Source organism: Macrotis lagotis, chromosome 1 (assembly GCF_037893015.1).
Source record: "Macrotis lagotis isolate mMagLag1 chromosome 1, bilby.v1.9.chrom.fasta, whole genome shotgun sequence".
NCBI lineage: Eukaryota > Metazoa > Chordata > Mammalia > Peramelemorphia > Peramelidae > Macrotis > Macrotis lagotis.
The window spans coordinates 562,092,999-562,108,197 of record NC_133658.1 but is presented as its reverse complement, the minus strand read 5'-3'; the positions used below and the strand labels follow the sequence as shown (position 1 = coordinate 562,108,197).

The following is a 15,199-nucleotide window of genomic DNA, read 5'->3' as shown; positions in this document are numbered from 1 at the left end:
AGATGAAGAAACTGAATACTAGGGAATTTAAGTGATTGATTTATGGCACTACAGATAAGAGACAGCCAAGTGGTACAGGGGATGTCAGGAAAACTGAGGTCAAGAAAACTCATTTTCTTAAATTCAAATCCAGCTTCAGATACCTCCTAGCTGTATGACCCTATTTGCCTCAGTTTCCTCTTCTATAAAATGAGTCGGCAATCACTCTTCTATCTTTGCTAAGAAAACCTAAAATTTTGGTCATGAAGAGTCAGATGTGACTGCAAAAAAAATGACTGAACAACAAATTCTCTTCATAATTATATTGAATATACTTATATGAAGCTATATTTTCTCATTTGTGTGTGTGTGCATGTGTGTGTATTTTGTATCTTCAACTCTTTCATTTTGGAGATGAGGAAGTTGAGTCCCCAGGGAGTTTAAGTGATTTATAAATGATGCTAAAGGTAAAGTTATTAGAGTTAAGATGTGAACTCAAGACTCTTCTTTCAAGCATCAAACATATTTTTTTTTTGTTTTTTTGCAAGGCAATGGGGTTAAATGGCTTGCCCAAGGTCACACAGCTAGGTAACTATTAAGTGTCTGAGGCCGGATTTGAACTCAAGTCCTCCTGACTCCAGGGCTGGTGCTCTATCCACTGCGCCACCTGGCTACCCCCAAGTATCTTTCTACTATAATATATTGCTTCTTTCATTTTAGTCATACAACTTTGCATTCCCTATTATCTCCCTCTTGCTGAGGGAGCTATTATTACAGATTGTTCTTAGGCTTTGCTGTCACCATGAAGGAGAGAAAAGAGTTTTTTGTTGTGTCCTTAGTCGATCACAGGGCAAAGGGTCAGGGGTTGGATAGTAACTGGGTCACTCATTAGAAGGGCACAGAACATTTGCTCAAGACTCTAAAAATTTTCCATGCCATGTCAAAGTTTTATTTAGGTTTAGAGGTCCTTTATGTAGGATGATCCTGGCTCAGCTATGAGAGATTTATATTTACAGAGAAGGAATTTATAGAATACTGTGGGTGGCATCCTGTTTTATATAATACAAAACAGTCAAAGTAAATAAGATTGTTGAAAAAGGAGGAAACTTAGACCCGTGGACCAAAAAAAAAACCAGTGGAACCTGTGGAACTAGAGCAAATCCTTACCTGTGCACCAGAGTGTTCTTGAGGCCACCAACCAAGCCTCGGGCAATGGTCTTTACTCTGGGTGTGAGAATAGCTTGGGAAACATGGAAAGCTCCACGGGGAGCTCTTTCTCCAAGAGTTGTTTCTAAGAAGAGGATGAGTTTCCTCACGCATGTTGTGTTGGCCCATGGTGCTGGAATCCTGTGTCCTGGCCATAAGAAGGGGTATTGCATGGACAGGGGAGAATGGTAGAAAATAAGAACCTGAATTATGGAGAAACAGAGAAAAGAGAGAAAGAAAAAATGAAGAGAAATTAGTATGAGAATTGACAACTAGGTGGCACAGTGGATAGAGCATAGATCTAGAGTTATGATCATCCTCAAGTTCAAATCTGAGCTCAGTTCCTGGCTGTGTGAATCTGGACAAGTCACTTTACCACTGCCTGCTTCAGTTTTCTCATCTGTAAAATGGGGATAACAACAGCGCACTCATCTCCCATAGGATTGCTTTGAGAGTAAAATGAAATAAAATAAGTAAAAAAGAAATTTGTCCTTAAACACTATAAAAATGCCAGCTATTATTACATAAGACTGTCTGCAGTTATGAACACTGAAGTCATTACTTTGATTTGACATTGAAGTTGATGGGGAAAGAAAAACACTGGAGAAGGCCCATAGCTAAAAACACATGTACAACTTTTAAAATTATTTTTCATAAAATGAACTGACAATCTAGCAGATTGACTTATTAGCCATGTCTATGGATTTAATTTTAGGGAATGTGTTTATAGGTAAGGGGACAGTCTAGCCAACTGCAAAACATTTCTTTGCTAAAAGAGTTCTTAGAGATCAGAAAGTCTTTAAGAACTTCATTTTTATGTGATGGGAGGGAGAAGAAAAAAATTTCTTAAGCACTCTGTGCAGGCATTAAGGTAAGAGCTTCACAGATATCTCACTTGATCCTCATAATCCTGGGAGCAGATTATTATTATTATATTATTATCTCCATTTTATAGATGAGGGAAGAATCAGGAAGATGGTCAATCACTTGCCCAAGATCACACAGATAATCTGAGAGTGGAATTTGAACTCAGGTCTTTTTGATTCCAAGCCTGGTGCTCCATAGTTGTGGTGGATGAAGCTGCAATGAAATTTCCTCCTTGGAAAGTATTTGGGTTTGGGCCTGGGTTTAGAGGATGGGGAGGGGGGAAGAGGGAAGGAAATCTGCTAAGTGGTGAAATTCTGCTTCTGGCAAGCATATGAATCAGCTTCTGCAACCAGAGAAGTGTGGTTGGTAGCTATGTCCCTTGCCTCTCCTGCAGTCTTTTCCCACAACAGGAGGTTATGTCAGAGGTCTGGTCTCTGAGCAGTGTGAACTACCCTTTCAGAAGACTTAGAAGTGAGACACAACTTCAGTCTGGCTTTTCTTTCTCTTCTCTTCTGACTATAGCTTGAGACTCCCAGAATTGCAGCTCTCCCTTGGAGAAAAAGGGAAAGGGGAAAGTTCTCCTTGCTCTCTTCCCAGGGAAGCAATACCTAAATACTGCTAATTCAGGTGAACTGGATTTCAAAACCCCAACTGCCTTTAAGTTTCTTTCCAAGGGCATTTGCTACTGATGTTCAGCTGTGTCCAATTCTTTCTGGACAGATTTAAGTTTTCTTGGCAAAGATACTAGAGTGGTTTGCTTCTTCCTTATCCAGCTCATTTTACAGATGAGGAAACCAAGGCAAACAGGGTTAAGTGACCTGCCCAAAGTTACATAATTAGTAAGTGTCTGAGGTTAGATTTGAACTTGAGTCTTGCTGACTCTACCCACTACACCATCAAGCTAGTCTGTGGACTTAGGTTACTAAAAACTGATTAAGCTGGTGGTTACCTTGGAAATTTGGGAGTTTCTGAGTTTTTTGAGTTGATGTTGGCTGCCCTATATGAGGTACTTCCTAAGGCAATGTGTTTCAGAGAAGATGACCACTTCCAAAACAATATCTCAAACTGTAATATCCATTTAGCAGTCAAACAAAGTATTTCATGTTTTATTGGTTTAAGCACTCACCTTCCCCAAACATCTAACAAGAGTTGTGAATTTGTGTTGTGAACTTATGAGGCTTTGTGTTTTAAGAATTTATTTTGTGGTGAAGGAAATATATAACTGCTCTTGACTTTTTACATTAAAAGTCTAACTAAAAGTAACTTTTTGAGAGATACTAGAAATGAGGCAAACTTAAGGTTTCTTGGAAGTGATTATTTATTCTCAGAATTCTGCTCAGGACAGCTGTTGTAATGAGAAAGCAGTTGACTTTCTTCTTTGGGTCCTCTGGAGGGAGACAGATCCCTTTGCCCCTTAGCCAATGGGCCCATTGTAACACAATAATTAAAAAAAAAAACACCAAAAAAGCAAAACCTAAGGGCTGGAAAGATTAAATGACTTGCTTAAAATCCCATAGTTTAGTTGCTGGTAGACACACTTAAGTGTTCATGTGCTTAGATCTCTATACATGGATTTGTTCTAGGCTAAAACAATTCAGACTTTTGTCATCATTTTCTTGAAGGATTGCTTTTAATGGAAAAATGGAGGTGGGGGTGGGTGAGGGCAACGAATGAATATGTTCTCAGGAAAAGGGCTTGTCCCTAAAAGCTTAATAAATACCAAGAGTCCCCTTAATATGTTTATAACAGCAGCAGTGCCCTCTCCTGGAAAGAATGCAAATCTGTTTACATGGCTTGCTCTCCCAAATTCCAGCTTGCTTGGCTTGACAGAATAATCTTCCAGGTATGGAAATTGGAATGTTCTGATAGATTTGACCATTTGTCATGAGCCTTAAGTTAATGAATAAGGTGACTGAGTAATGTGTTCTGAATGCTAAGTACAGAAGATCCTTGAAGAGTGGATACTTCATTACACAAGGAGGACAATTAGACTGGAAAGGCTTTTTAAAAATTTTTTTTTGAATAATTGCTAATGACATCTGTGGCAAATATGCATTTTAATTAGTTGAGCCATATGATTATCATCATAAGCGGCAGTCTGCTATAAAGTCTGGGGAGGGGCTTCTTTCTTTACATAGTTAGAAGTATTTGTTCAAGGATTAGATACTTTTTAGATTGATCACTTAAGGAAGAATGATCTATTAAATACAGTACTAAAAAGTATCAAAAGATCATATACACATTGTGTCTTACATAGGATAAGTACTTAATAGAGGTATGATGAATTCATTTAAATAAGAACATGTTATAGATTCTTAATATTTATAAAATGCTTTAAAGTGTGCACAATATTTTCCTCATAACTTTAGAATGAATCTTAGAGAATATCCCCTTTTTAATCTTGATCTGTATGACCTCTGGCAGTTATTTAATTTACCTAGGGCTCAGTTTCCTCATTCATAAAATAGATGGCTCAGTGGTTAGAGCAAGCTGTCAGGAAGACTCATCTTCCTGAGTTCCAATCTGACCTCAGACTTTTACTAGCCGTGTGAACCTAGGTTAGTAGCTTAACTCTTTTTGTTTTAGTTCTTCATCCATAAAATGAGCAGGAGAAGGAAATGGCAAAACCACTCCTGTGTCTTTACCAAGAAAACCTCAAATGGAGTCATAAAAAATCATACAGAACTGAAGTAACTGAACAATAAGGAAAATAAAGGTTGTTATATCCTCTGGGGTTCCTTTTGGTTCTAGAGATCTAATCTTATAAGATGAATAGGATAGTCTAGCTCACTAGATAAAGGTTCTAGGAACCTGACAGGTCTACAGTTATTTCTTCTCTTCTACAATATCAAATTCAAGTAAATTCAATTTAAAATTGGTTTATTAATTATTATGTGACAGATAACTGCACTCATCATGGGACTATAGGCATTTCACACTTGGCTTCCCTCCTGGACTGCATTAGAATCTCATTATCCCTCAAGTTCACACAGCAACCCAGAAAAGTATACTCCTCAGAAAACCCTCCCCCAAGGTCCCTGCCTTCTTCTCGTTGGAAAGAATGGAGGGCTCTTCCCAGCTCCTCCATTAAAAAAGTGAGACCAGAGTAACCATTGAATTCCCAACCAGATGCACTCCTGACTTCATCATGCCTCACTGACTTCATCCTCTTCCTTCCCAACCTCTTCTTTCAGCTTATTGTTACATGATATCTTCCCCTATTAGACTCCTTGAGAGTGGGCACTTCCTTTATATCCCTAGAGTTTAACATAGTGTTTGCACATGGTAAGCCCTTAATAAAAAATGAGTAAACGTGAAAAATTGCTCTAAATCACTAATTAGAAAATTGCAAATTAAAGCACAAGAAGTGAGACACAACTTCAGTCTGGCCTCTCAGACTGGCCAACATGACCAGAAAGGACAATGATCAAGTTGGAAGGGATGTGGGAAATCTGGGACACTAATACATTGTTGATGAAGCTGTGAACTAATCCAATTTTTCTGGAGTGCAATTTGGAATTACCCTAAAGGGCAACAAAACTGTGCATACCCTTTGATCCAGCAATACAACTACTGGGTCTATACTCTGAAGAAATCATGAAAATGGGTAAAAATATCACATGTACAAATATATTCATAGCTGTTTGTGGTGGCAAAGAATTGGAAATTGATTGAATATTCATCAATTGGGGAATGGGTTAATAAACTGTGATATATATGTATGTGATGGAACACTATTGTTCTATTGGAAACCAGGAGGGATGGGAAGGATTTGCATGAACTGATGCTGAGAGAGATGAGCAGAACCAGAAGAACAGTGTACACTCTTAACAGCAACATGGGGGTGATGATCAACCTTAATGAACTTGCTCATTCCATCATTGCAAAAACCAGGCACAATTTTGGGATATCTGTGATGGAGGATACAATCTGTATCCAGAGAAAGAATTGTGGAGTTTGAACAAAGACCAAAGACTATTTTAATAGTCTTTAATTTAAAAAAAAAAAACCCTGTTATCTTATTATGTGATTTTGTCATCTCTCATACTTTATTTTTTTTCCTTAAGGATATGATTTCTCACTCATCACATTCAACTTAGATCAATATATACCATGTAAACAATGCAAATACTAACAGACTGCCTTCTGTGGGGATGCAGGGAGGTAAGTGAGATTAGGGGGGAAAACTGTAAAATCCAAAATAAATAAATAAATAAAATAACAAAAAATGACTGATTGAAAAATAAAAATAAAATTAAAATAATTCTTCCTATCAGGACACTGAGACAATTAGTAGATAGATTCAGAATTGGTTAGATGACCATTCTCAAAGAATAATTGTTAACAGTTCAATAGCAATATGGCAGGTGATTATGAGTGGAAAATCCATGGGATCTGCTTGACCCTGTGCTATTTAACATGTTCTATCAATGACTTGGACAAAGGCATAAGTGGCATGTTCATCATACTAACATACTACATGCAGAGTCGGGTTCCAAAAGGATCTTAGCATGGGAGGGCATTGAACTGAATTTATGAAATCTGATAGGGATAAAAATAAAGTCTTCTACTTGGCCACAAAAATCAACTTGACAAGAACAGAGAATTCTGATGCTTTCATTGGACCTCATCAGGAATATTATTATTACTTCTGAGTTCTGAGGTTTAAGAAATGTGTTAGGAAGTGGGAGAGTTTTCAGAGGATGTCAACTAGATTAGACAAAGGCTATCCTATCACATGAGGATTTGTAGCATATGAAGACTGGTTGAAGAATGTTTAATGTTTAATGAAGGCATGTTTAACCCTGGGGGCAGGGGGTGGGGAAGTGATGAGGCTTTTGTGTCAAAATATTTGAAGGACTGGAATTGTTCCCTTTGGCCTTAAGGGGCAGAAATGGAGTAAGAGGTAGAATCAGGAAAGAGTCCATTTAGGTTTGATGTCAGGATAAAATTCTCAATGATTAGAATAGTCCAGAAGTAAAATGGGTTTTTTTTTTTTGGTCAGGAATTGATCATTCCTCCTTGGTGGTCTTCTTTGCAAGAACTGGATGATCTAACATCAAGTATGTACTGGTGAGTATTCCTTGAAGACCACCAATGCCAGTTTCCAGTTGTCCAATTCTATGTTGCAGTGATCTGGTTCTACAAACCTGCCACCTGTGTGACTTAGGGCAGTTCATCTCTAATTCCTAATTTCTTCATCCATAAAGTAAGGAGATTGGACTAAATAATTTTTTCTTATTATTTTTAATTTTTCCAATTACATATAATTTTCAACATTCATTTTTTGTAAAGATTTTGAGTTCCTCGTTTTTCTCCTTTTCTTCCTTCCTCTCCCCCCTCCCCTTGAAAGTGAGTAATGTGATTTAGACTAAATAAATTTTAGAGTCCTTTCAAGTTTACCACTCTGTGACTATATCCTACCTTCTACCAGAACACCTTTTTTCCACCCGACCCCTAATTCTAGTGATTTCACTCTGTTGATCATTTCCGATTGATGATTATATAGTTAACATATACTATAATTTCCTGTGTATGCATATATATGAATATATACACTCATGGAAACAGCTAAGTACAAACAAGAGATATACTGATATAGATTAGATAGATAGCTAAATAGATATGGGTAATTAGATAAATACTTAATATCCATCTTGTATATACCTGTACCACAGTTTAATAAGGGAGATAACATGTAAAAAATGAAGTACTAACAAGATATAAATATATATATATATATTTATCACTATATATGTCTTTATCTGCTTGTCTATATCTTGCTTCTAATTGTTTGCATGTTGTCACTCGTATTAAACTATGAGCCTCTTGAAAGTATATTCTCAGCACTTAGCAGTGTTTGACACATAGCAGTTGCTTAATAAATGTTTATTGACTTACTAGCTCTTTGCCTGTATACTAATAAAGAAAAACAAAAAACAAAAAAAAGGCTAGCTTGTTCCCATTTCTTTGTCTTTGTTTATCCATGAATTCTTTTTTTTATCTAGAATTTATTTTTAGATCTAACTTAAACACTATTTATTCTAAGAAATTTCTCTGGAAACTTTCCAAAGAAATCAATGGAAGAGAAGTATGAAGGGGAAGAGAGGTCTTTCTGGGGGGAAAAATGGGGCAAGGAACAGAATTTAAATCAATGACACACACTCACACCAAGAAATAATTTTCCTCTTTTTATGAGTAAGCTCATCTTCAACATCTATAAACTGTCCATCTATTGCTTTTGTAATAGTTCTTCAGCTGTTTCTTGTGCCTCGCCAACTAGACTAAAAATTCCCTTGAGGCAAAGACTTAGTTTTCTATTTTAATTCTAACTGTCCCAACTCTAGCCTCCCATGTACAATACTCTCTAAATAACAGGGATTTGCTTGTTGGAAGAATGGAAAATGATGGTATTTGTCCCTTGTCCTTGAAGAAGACCAAGACATTGGGAAGTGATGACATACCAAGCACACGAATTGGATTTGAGTGAGGTGATGCTGTGCTAAGTCCCCAGCCTCACTTTCTCCTTCAGAGCCATCTGGGTCCAGTGGCCAGGACAACTGGAGATGACCCAGAATGGGAGGCAATCAGGATTGAGTGACTTGCCCAAAGTCACACAACTATTTAGTGGCAAGCATCTGAGGCTGGATTCAAACTTCTGTCCTAATTCCAAGGCCACAGTTAAACAGATAGCAATTAAAAAGATAATTGAATGGAGAACACACCTTCCTATCAGACTTGTTGGAAGAATGGAAGATAATTGAATAGGGAATATTCTTTCCTATCAAATTATACAGAGAAATATGTGGTGGCTCTTAGATACAAGGGCCCATTAAGTGAATCTTTTAAAAAAATTTTTGTTGACCAACTAGGGACAATCAACCTCCATTCTATTTTTTGACATCAAAAAGATGTCTTCGGACATCAAAGAGAAGTTATCACTTCTGCTAAAGTGTACTGATTTTTTAATTAAAAAAATTCATGGGGAAGAAACAAGAAAGGAGGGAAAGGTCTTTCAGGGAAAAATGGGGTTGGGACACAATTTAAATTGATGAAATTCACCAACAAATAATTTTTCTTTTTCTATTCCTCTTAGAAGAGAATAGAAATCCAACTTACCATAATCGGCTTTCTTTACAACTGGAGAAGTGTTTCAGTTAAACAGATAACAATTAAAAATATTTACTGCTGTCTGTTTACTAAGTGACTAGATTATTTAAAGCATGAAAACAAACTGCTCAGATCTATTTAGAAATGAATCCCTCTTCTCCTTAAAAGACATATTAACACCTTGTAAACTGCTTATAACAGAAAGTCTATACTCTGAAACTCCTGCAGAGGGCAGACTTTCCCCATTTTCATGCATATTTACAATCCATATTGTGTACTATTCCTGGGCTCTTCATTCTTACGCAGACTCCTATCCCAAATAGAGTGAAATATCCTTCCTAACCTAGAATGCTATTAGTGTAAGGACTATCAAGGTCACCTCTAAGGAACTTTTTAAGTGTGGAAATAAGATTTCCAAGTAACATTCTCAAAGCATCCCTATCCATTAAGACTGTAGGCCCTGAGTCAAGGCTATAACTAAGTTTGAATTTTGTTTCTGATATTTTTCTGTCATGTATCTGACATAATTATTAGTAATATGACTATGGGAAAGTTATTTTGGTTCTCTGAGTCTCAATTTCACACATATATATACATATATATGTATATATATATTATATATATATATTATATATATATAGTAAGGATAATAGCTATAGAATTTATCTCACTGTTATGAGCTTCATTGTTGTTACGGTTGTTCAGTCCTAGCCCTATAAGGTTTTCTTGGCATAGATACTAGAGTGGTTTGCCATTTCCTTTTCCAGAGTAAATTTTAAAGTGTTATAATAAAGTATTATTATCATTAAAGAACATGGCACATAGTTGGGATTTTATGAAATATAGGTTGAATAGAATCAATACTAATCATGTATATATGGGAAATAAATACTTTTAATAAATAAAAGTATTTTAATGGCCCATATAATGATATCTCAATAATATTCTTATTTTTACCTATGGTCACAGTTAGTGAATACTCTTCTTGAAGTTCATATTTTTTACTTTGCATTATTCTTTAAAATTTCCAAGTGTCTTTATATTTTTCACTTTGCTTCTTTTGGTCTTAGTTCCCTATATGTGAAATGAAGCACATACTAGTAATTCACATGTTGTTTTGGAGATCAATAATATATGTAAAGAGTTTTGCAAATATTTAATAAGTTTTTTTTCCAAACTTTGGGGCAGCTAGATAGAACATTGGATAATGTTAAATCAGGAAGACCTGGGTTCACTTAACCCTGTTTGCCTCAGTTTCCTCATCTGTAATTAGAACAGGAGAAGAAAATGACCAACCATTCCAGTACCACTGTCAAGAAAACCCTGAAAGGGGGGCGGCTAGGTGGCGTAGTGGATAAAGCACCAGCCTTGGAGTCAGGAGTACCTGGGTTCAAATCTGGTCTCAGGCACTTAATAATTACCTAGCTGTGTGACCTTGGGCAAGCCACTTAACTCCATTTGCCTTACAAAAAAAAAAACCCTAAAAAAAAAAGAAAGAAAACCCTGAGTCAGATACTACTGAAATGACAATAGCAACAACAACATAAATGTTAGTTTATTTTTATGTTTTCTTTGGACTTCTGCAAAATGACTTTTCTTCTTTGCTCTTTCCTCTCTTTTCTCCCCCTCCCCTCTCCCCCAGCCATCCCAATCATGCCTACATTTTTATCCCTACTAAGGAGTATATAAAGAGTATTTAAAAAAAATAAGTAATGAATGGATGATAGATTCAGCACTTAACAGTTAATACCATAACTAATAGCACCCTGAAAAAAAATTATTTGACTACTAGATGGTGTTGTAATTGAGAACTAATTTCGTACTGATGAATTTGTACAGATGGTGGTGGGCAGTGATGTGATCAACAGTCAGATGCTCAAGTTGGGAGGTAGAAGGAATACTAATGGGGGAAGATGAGAGGGCACCAAAGATGAATTTTAGTTGTAGCTGTTGCTGGCTAAGCTATTCAAATTTATTTGGGATGTCAGATAGGTTTGTAACTCCTATTCTATTCTGGGACTTGTTCACTTTGGTGTCTATCATAATTTATAGTCTAAGGGGATCTCAAAAGCTGCTCTGGGGTGCAAAATCTTAAACATGTCATTTGGACAAACATGTCTGTGTGGCTTTGTTGTTGTTGTTCTGATGTGTTAGTTGTCCAATTCTTCCTGACCCCCATTTGGGAATTTTTTTTTAGCATACATACTGGAGTGGTCTGTCACTTCCTTCTCCAGCTCATTTTACAGATGAGGAAGTTGAGTCGAACATGGTTAACTGACTTGTCCAAAGTCACACAGTTAGTGTCTGAGGCTGGATTTGAATTTAGATCCTCCTTGTGCCATCTAGCTGTCCTATGTATTGCAATGGCCTATATATTGATTTTTTCCCCTTTTGATCACATTATTAGGCTATGTTCCCAATAATAGGAATTATTAGTTCAAAGTGTGACTACTTTTGCAACTTCTATTATGTATTACTTGATTGCTCACCAAAGAAATTCTACTTGTGGTGTCTCCAGCAATGCTTTTTTTTTTAGTTTTTTGCAAGGCAAATGGGGTTAAGTGGCTTGCCCAAGGCCACACAGCTAGGTAATTATTAAGTGTCTGAGACCAGATTTGAACCCAGGTACTCCTGACTCCAAGGTCGGTGCTTTATCCACTATGTCAGCTAGCCGCCCTCCAGCAATGTTTTTTAAAAAATTTATTTATGGCAATGGGGTTAAATGACTTGCCCAAGGTCACACACCTAGACAATTATTAAGTGTCTGAGGTTGGATCTGAACTCAGATCCTCCTGACTCCAGGGCCACCTAGCTGTCCCTGGAATATTCTTAAAAGCTGGTCAACTGATGCAATGTCTGGAAATAGTGAGATAGTATGGAAAAATACTTAATCATTTATTAATATTGTTTAGGTGGCTAAAAAACTATCCAATCCCAAAATTCACCATAGGGTCCTCAGAGAGATTCTAGGGAAGCTATATGGCTATAATAAGGAATGGTTAGAATTCATCGATCCAGTGTTTGTTTGGGGTCTCCTCAGGTCTTGTTTTGGATCCATCCAAAGCTCATGTTTTGAGTTCCCCAAATTATGTCAAAATGCCTATTAATATTCACTTCCAACTGCCCTTCTTGGGACATTACTTACTGCCCACATGAGGCCAAATGTCTAAATGCCTTTGTCTGAATCCTATATCATTCCAGGGATTCAGCAGGGAGCTATCCTTACTTCTGGTCTTCTCTACCAAAAGACCAAATAAATTTCTTTCTAAAATTATTTCAGATTTGGGGGGTTCATTCTTGATACTGACAATAGGAAGCTGATTTTTACTGAAGACCTGGTCCAAGATAAAATACTCTACCTCCTGAAATACCACTCAGGGTCTTCTACCCACCTGGCAGTTTTTCTTCCATAGAGTATTCAGGGTCACATTCTCCACTCTCTCAGATGGGAAGAGCTTGGTTCCAAATGCCTCCTGAATTCGCTGAATCAAGTATTTGTGGTGGGCATCCTCCATAGCATAGAAGTGGTTGAAGTCCAGGAAGACGACTTCTCTGGGGTGCTGTGTGAGGAAAGAGTTGATTTCCATCAGTCCATCCCAGACTTTGATGCCAAACAGACCATGGATGAAGTAGATCTCCGGGTCAGTGTCACCAGGCTTGGATGACACACGCAGGTCAAAGTAGCGAATCCCTGCCTCTAGTTGCTCCCTAAATGTCAGATTCTGTGTCACAGACCATTTCTTCATCAGCTTCTTTACCAAGGAGATCCTGGCAAGACGCTTGATAGCTGGGGTTTGGTCTGGACCCACAGGGGACTTTTCATCTACCCAGTAGCTGAAAGAATCATGGGATCCTAAGGGAAGAAACAATAAAACAGGTATCAAATGCTGGAAGTAGCAAAGATGAACTTAGTCAATGTTTTTCCCACCAGAGGGAAAAAGACATGGCATTATCTAGTATACTAATCTTTTCCTTAGGGGCAGCTAGATGGTGCAGTAGATAGAGTGCTTGGCCAGAAGGCAGGCAGACTCATCTTTGCAGATTCAAAACCTGGACTGAGACACTTACTAGCTGTGTGACTCTGGGTAAGTCACTGCCCTATTGCAAATGGCAAACTACACTAGTATTGCCAAGAAAACCCCAGATGGGGTCACAAAGAACTGGACATGACTGAGCAACAACGACAACAAGTAATCTTTTCTTATCCATCACCTACCTCTAATCAAAGGACATAGAGATGTTCAGAGATCATTTAGTTGAATTTTACAAATTTTCCCCTAATATTGCCCCCCCCATAGAAGGCAGTCTGTTAGTCTTTTACATTTTTTCCATGGTATACATTGATCCAAGTTGAATGTGATGAGTGAAGAGATCATTTAGTTGAATCCTGTCACTTTACAGATGAAGAAACTAAGGTCCAGAGAGATGAAATTCACTTTCACAGTCACACAGGTGATATGAAGCAGATCTAAGAATCAAGGACCTCTGACTTCAAATATGGTGACTTTTTAAATAATGAATGAATGAATCTAAAAGCACTTATTAAATGCTTACTAGGTGCCAAACATTTTGCTAACACTGGGGAGGAAAGGAAGGGAATAATCATTTATGTGACACAATTACATACTGGGTATTGTGTTAATCATTTTTAGAAATATTTTCTTATTTGATCCTCACATCAACCTTGCAAGAGCAGTGGCCATTCTTATCCTCATTTTATAGTTGAGGAAACTAAGGCAAACAAAGGTTAAGTAGCTTGCCCAATATCACACCTGGAAAACATCTAAGGTTGGATTTGAACTTATGTCTTCCTGATTGCAGGTCCAATCCTCTATCCACTGGATCACCAAATGCCTCTGGGAACAGGAAAAGTAGGATGGATATTGCTCTCAAGAAGCTCCTGCTCTTATCGGGTGAAACGACACATAAAAGAAACCACTTCTTCAGGAGCAGATTGGTGTAGCGCCAGTGGCCAAGCCGAGAGATCTGCAAGTTACCTGGGGAGGTAAGTACTATATATCTGCAGAACACAGACGCAGGGCACATTATAAAGCCTAGAGGACCTTTGGAGGCAATGGCAGGGAAGGTGGTAAGGTATGGTTGTCTTCCACCTCATTGGAAGGAATGAAATGGGGGAACTCTTATCTTATCCAATTCACATGAGAGGTCCAACAAACCAGTGAGTTCTGACCAACTAAGAGAGGTGGGGAAGGAAAAGAAAGCCCTTGTTGAGGGCAGGTTTTACAATTGCTCTACTATTCAGTATGGGTTCTGTTGCAAAAGATAGAATTCCAAAAGGAATTGTATTATTAATAATAATAATACTTTGGACATTCCAAGATGGATTAGAAGGGGAATTTGAAGATATAGCATTTTTTTACTCTTTTATTCCTCTCTTTTTAAATTTTTCTTAAGAGCTCTTTGGGCAAGTAATGGAAGGGATATATTGGTAAATGTAGATAACAAAACCCAGAAAATATTAACATATATTTTATGTAATAATATGTATAAATATATATAAATAAAATAAATATTAATGGAAAAATGGAGATATTTTACTTAATTATTCCAGACTTCTTGTTCTATCAGTGAAATTCTTGGAGAGGTATTCAATTCAGTAAAAATAGCTACCATTTGCAAATGACCATGTTAAGTTCTTAGACCACAAAGTTTTGATATCATTTATCATATCAGTTCTCACAAGAAATTTACAATTAAATAGAGAAAATTTGGCCTGTTCACAAAGAGCATGACATAAGGAAGGATGTAATAAATGAAAAGGATGGATCCTAGGAAGGTGACATTAGAAAATGGGGTGTGAGAGAGAGAGAGGTCACCTTCAGGTAGGGGACTAGGATACTTCATGGAAGAGAGATCATCTATTCTGGATCTTGAAAGATGTGAAAAGATATGAACTGGATATGTTCTTCAGCATGGGAGACAAGTAAATTTAAGACAAATTTAGTTGTACACACTGGCTTGACTGTAGAAAATGAAGAATGGCATTATGAGATCATATTGTGCATATGGAAGGTAA

At 37.2% G+C, this 15,199-nt stretch overlaps 1 protein-coding gene across 23 annotated transcripts in view; it reads right to left on the bottom strand.

The window, feature by feature from the left end:
- Positions 1–15,199, bottom strand: part of PLCXD2 (phosphatidylinositol specific phospholipase C X domain containing 2) — a 96,636-nt gene that overhangs the window by 17,692 nt on the left and 63,745 nt on the right. For all 23 annotated transcript variants that reach the window (XR_012474076.1, XM_074214449.1, XM_074214454.1 and 20 more), the window contains 2 exons: positions 12,555–13,015; positions 1,147–1,388 (listed from right to left, as the gene is read on the bottom strand). Coding sequence is in view for 22 of the 23 variants with exons in the window: in XM_074214449.1 (XP_074070550.1) it covers positions 1,147–1,388; positions 12,555–13,015 (703 nt within the window). In the remaining variant the exon portion in view is untranslated. The remainder of the gene's footprint in view (positions 1–1,146; positions 1,389–12,554; positions 13,016–15,199) is intronic.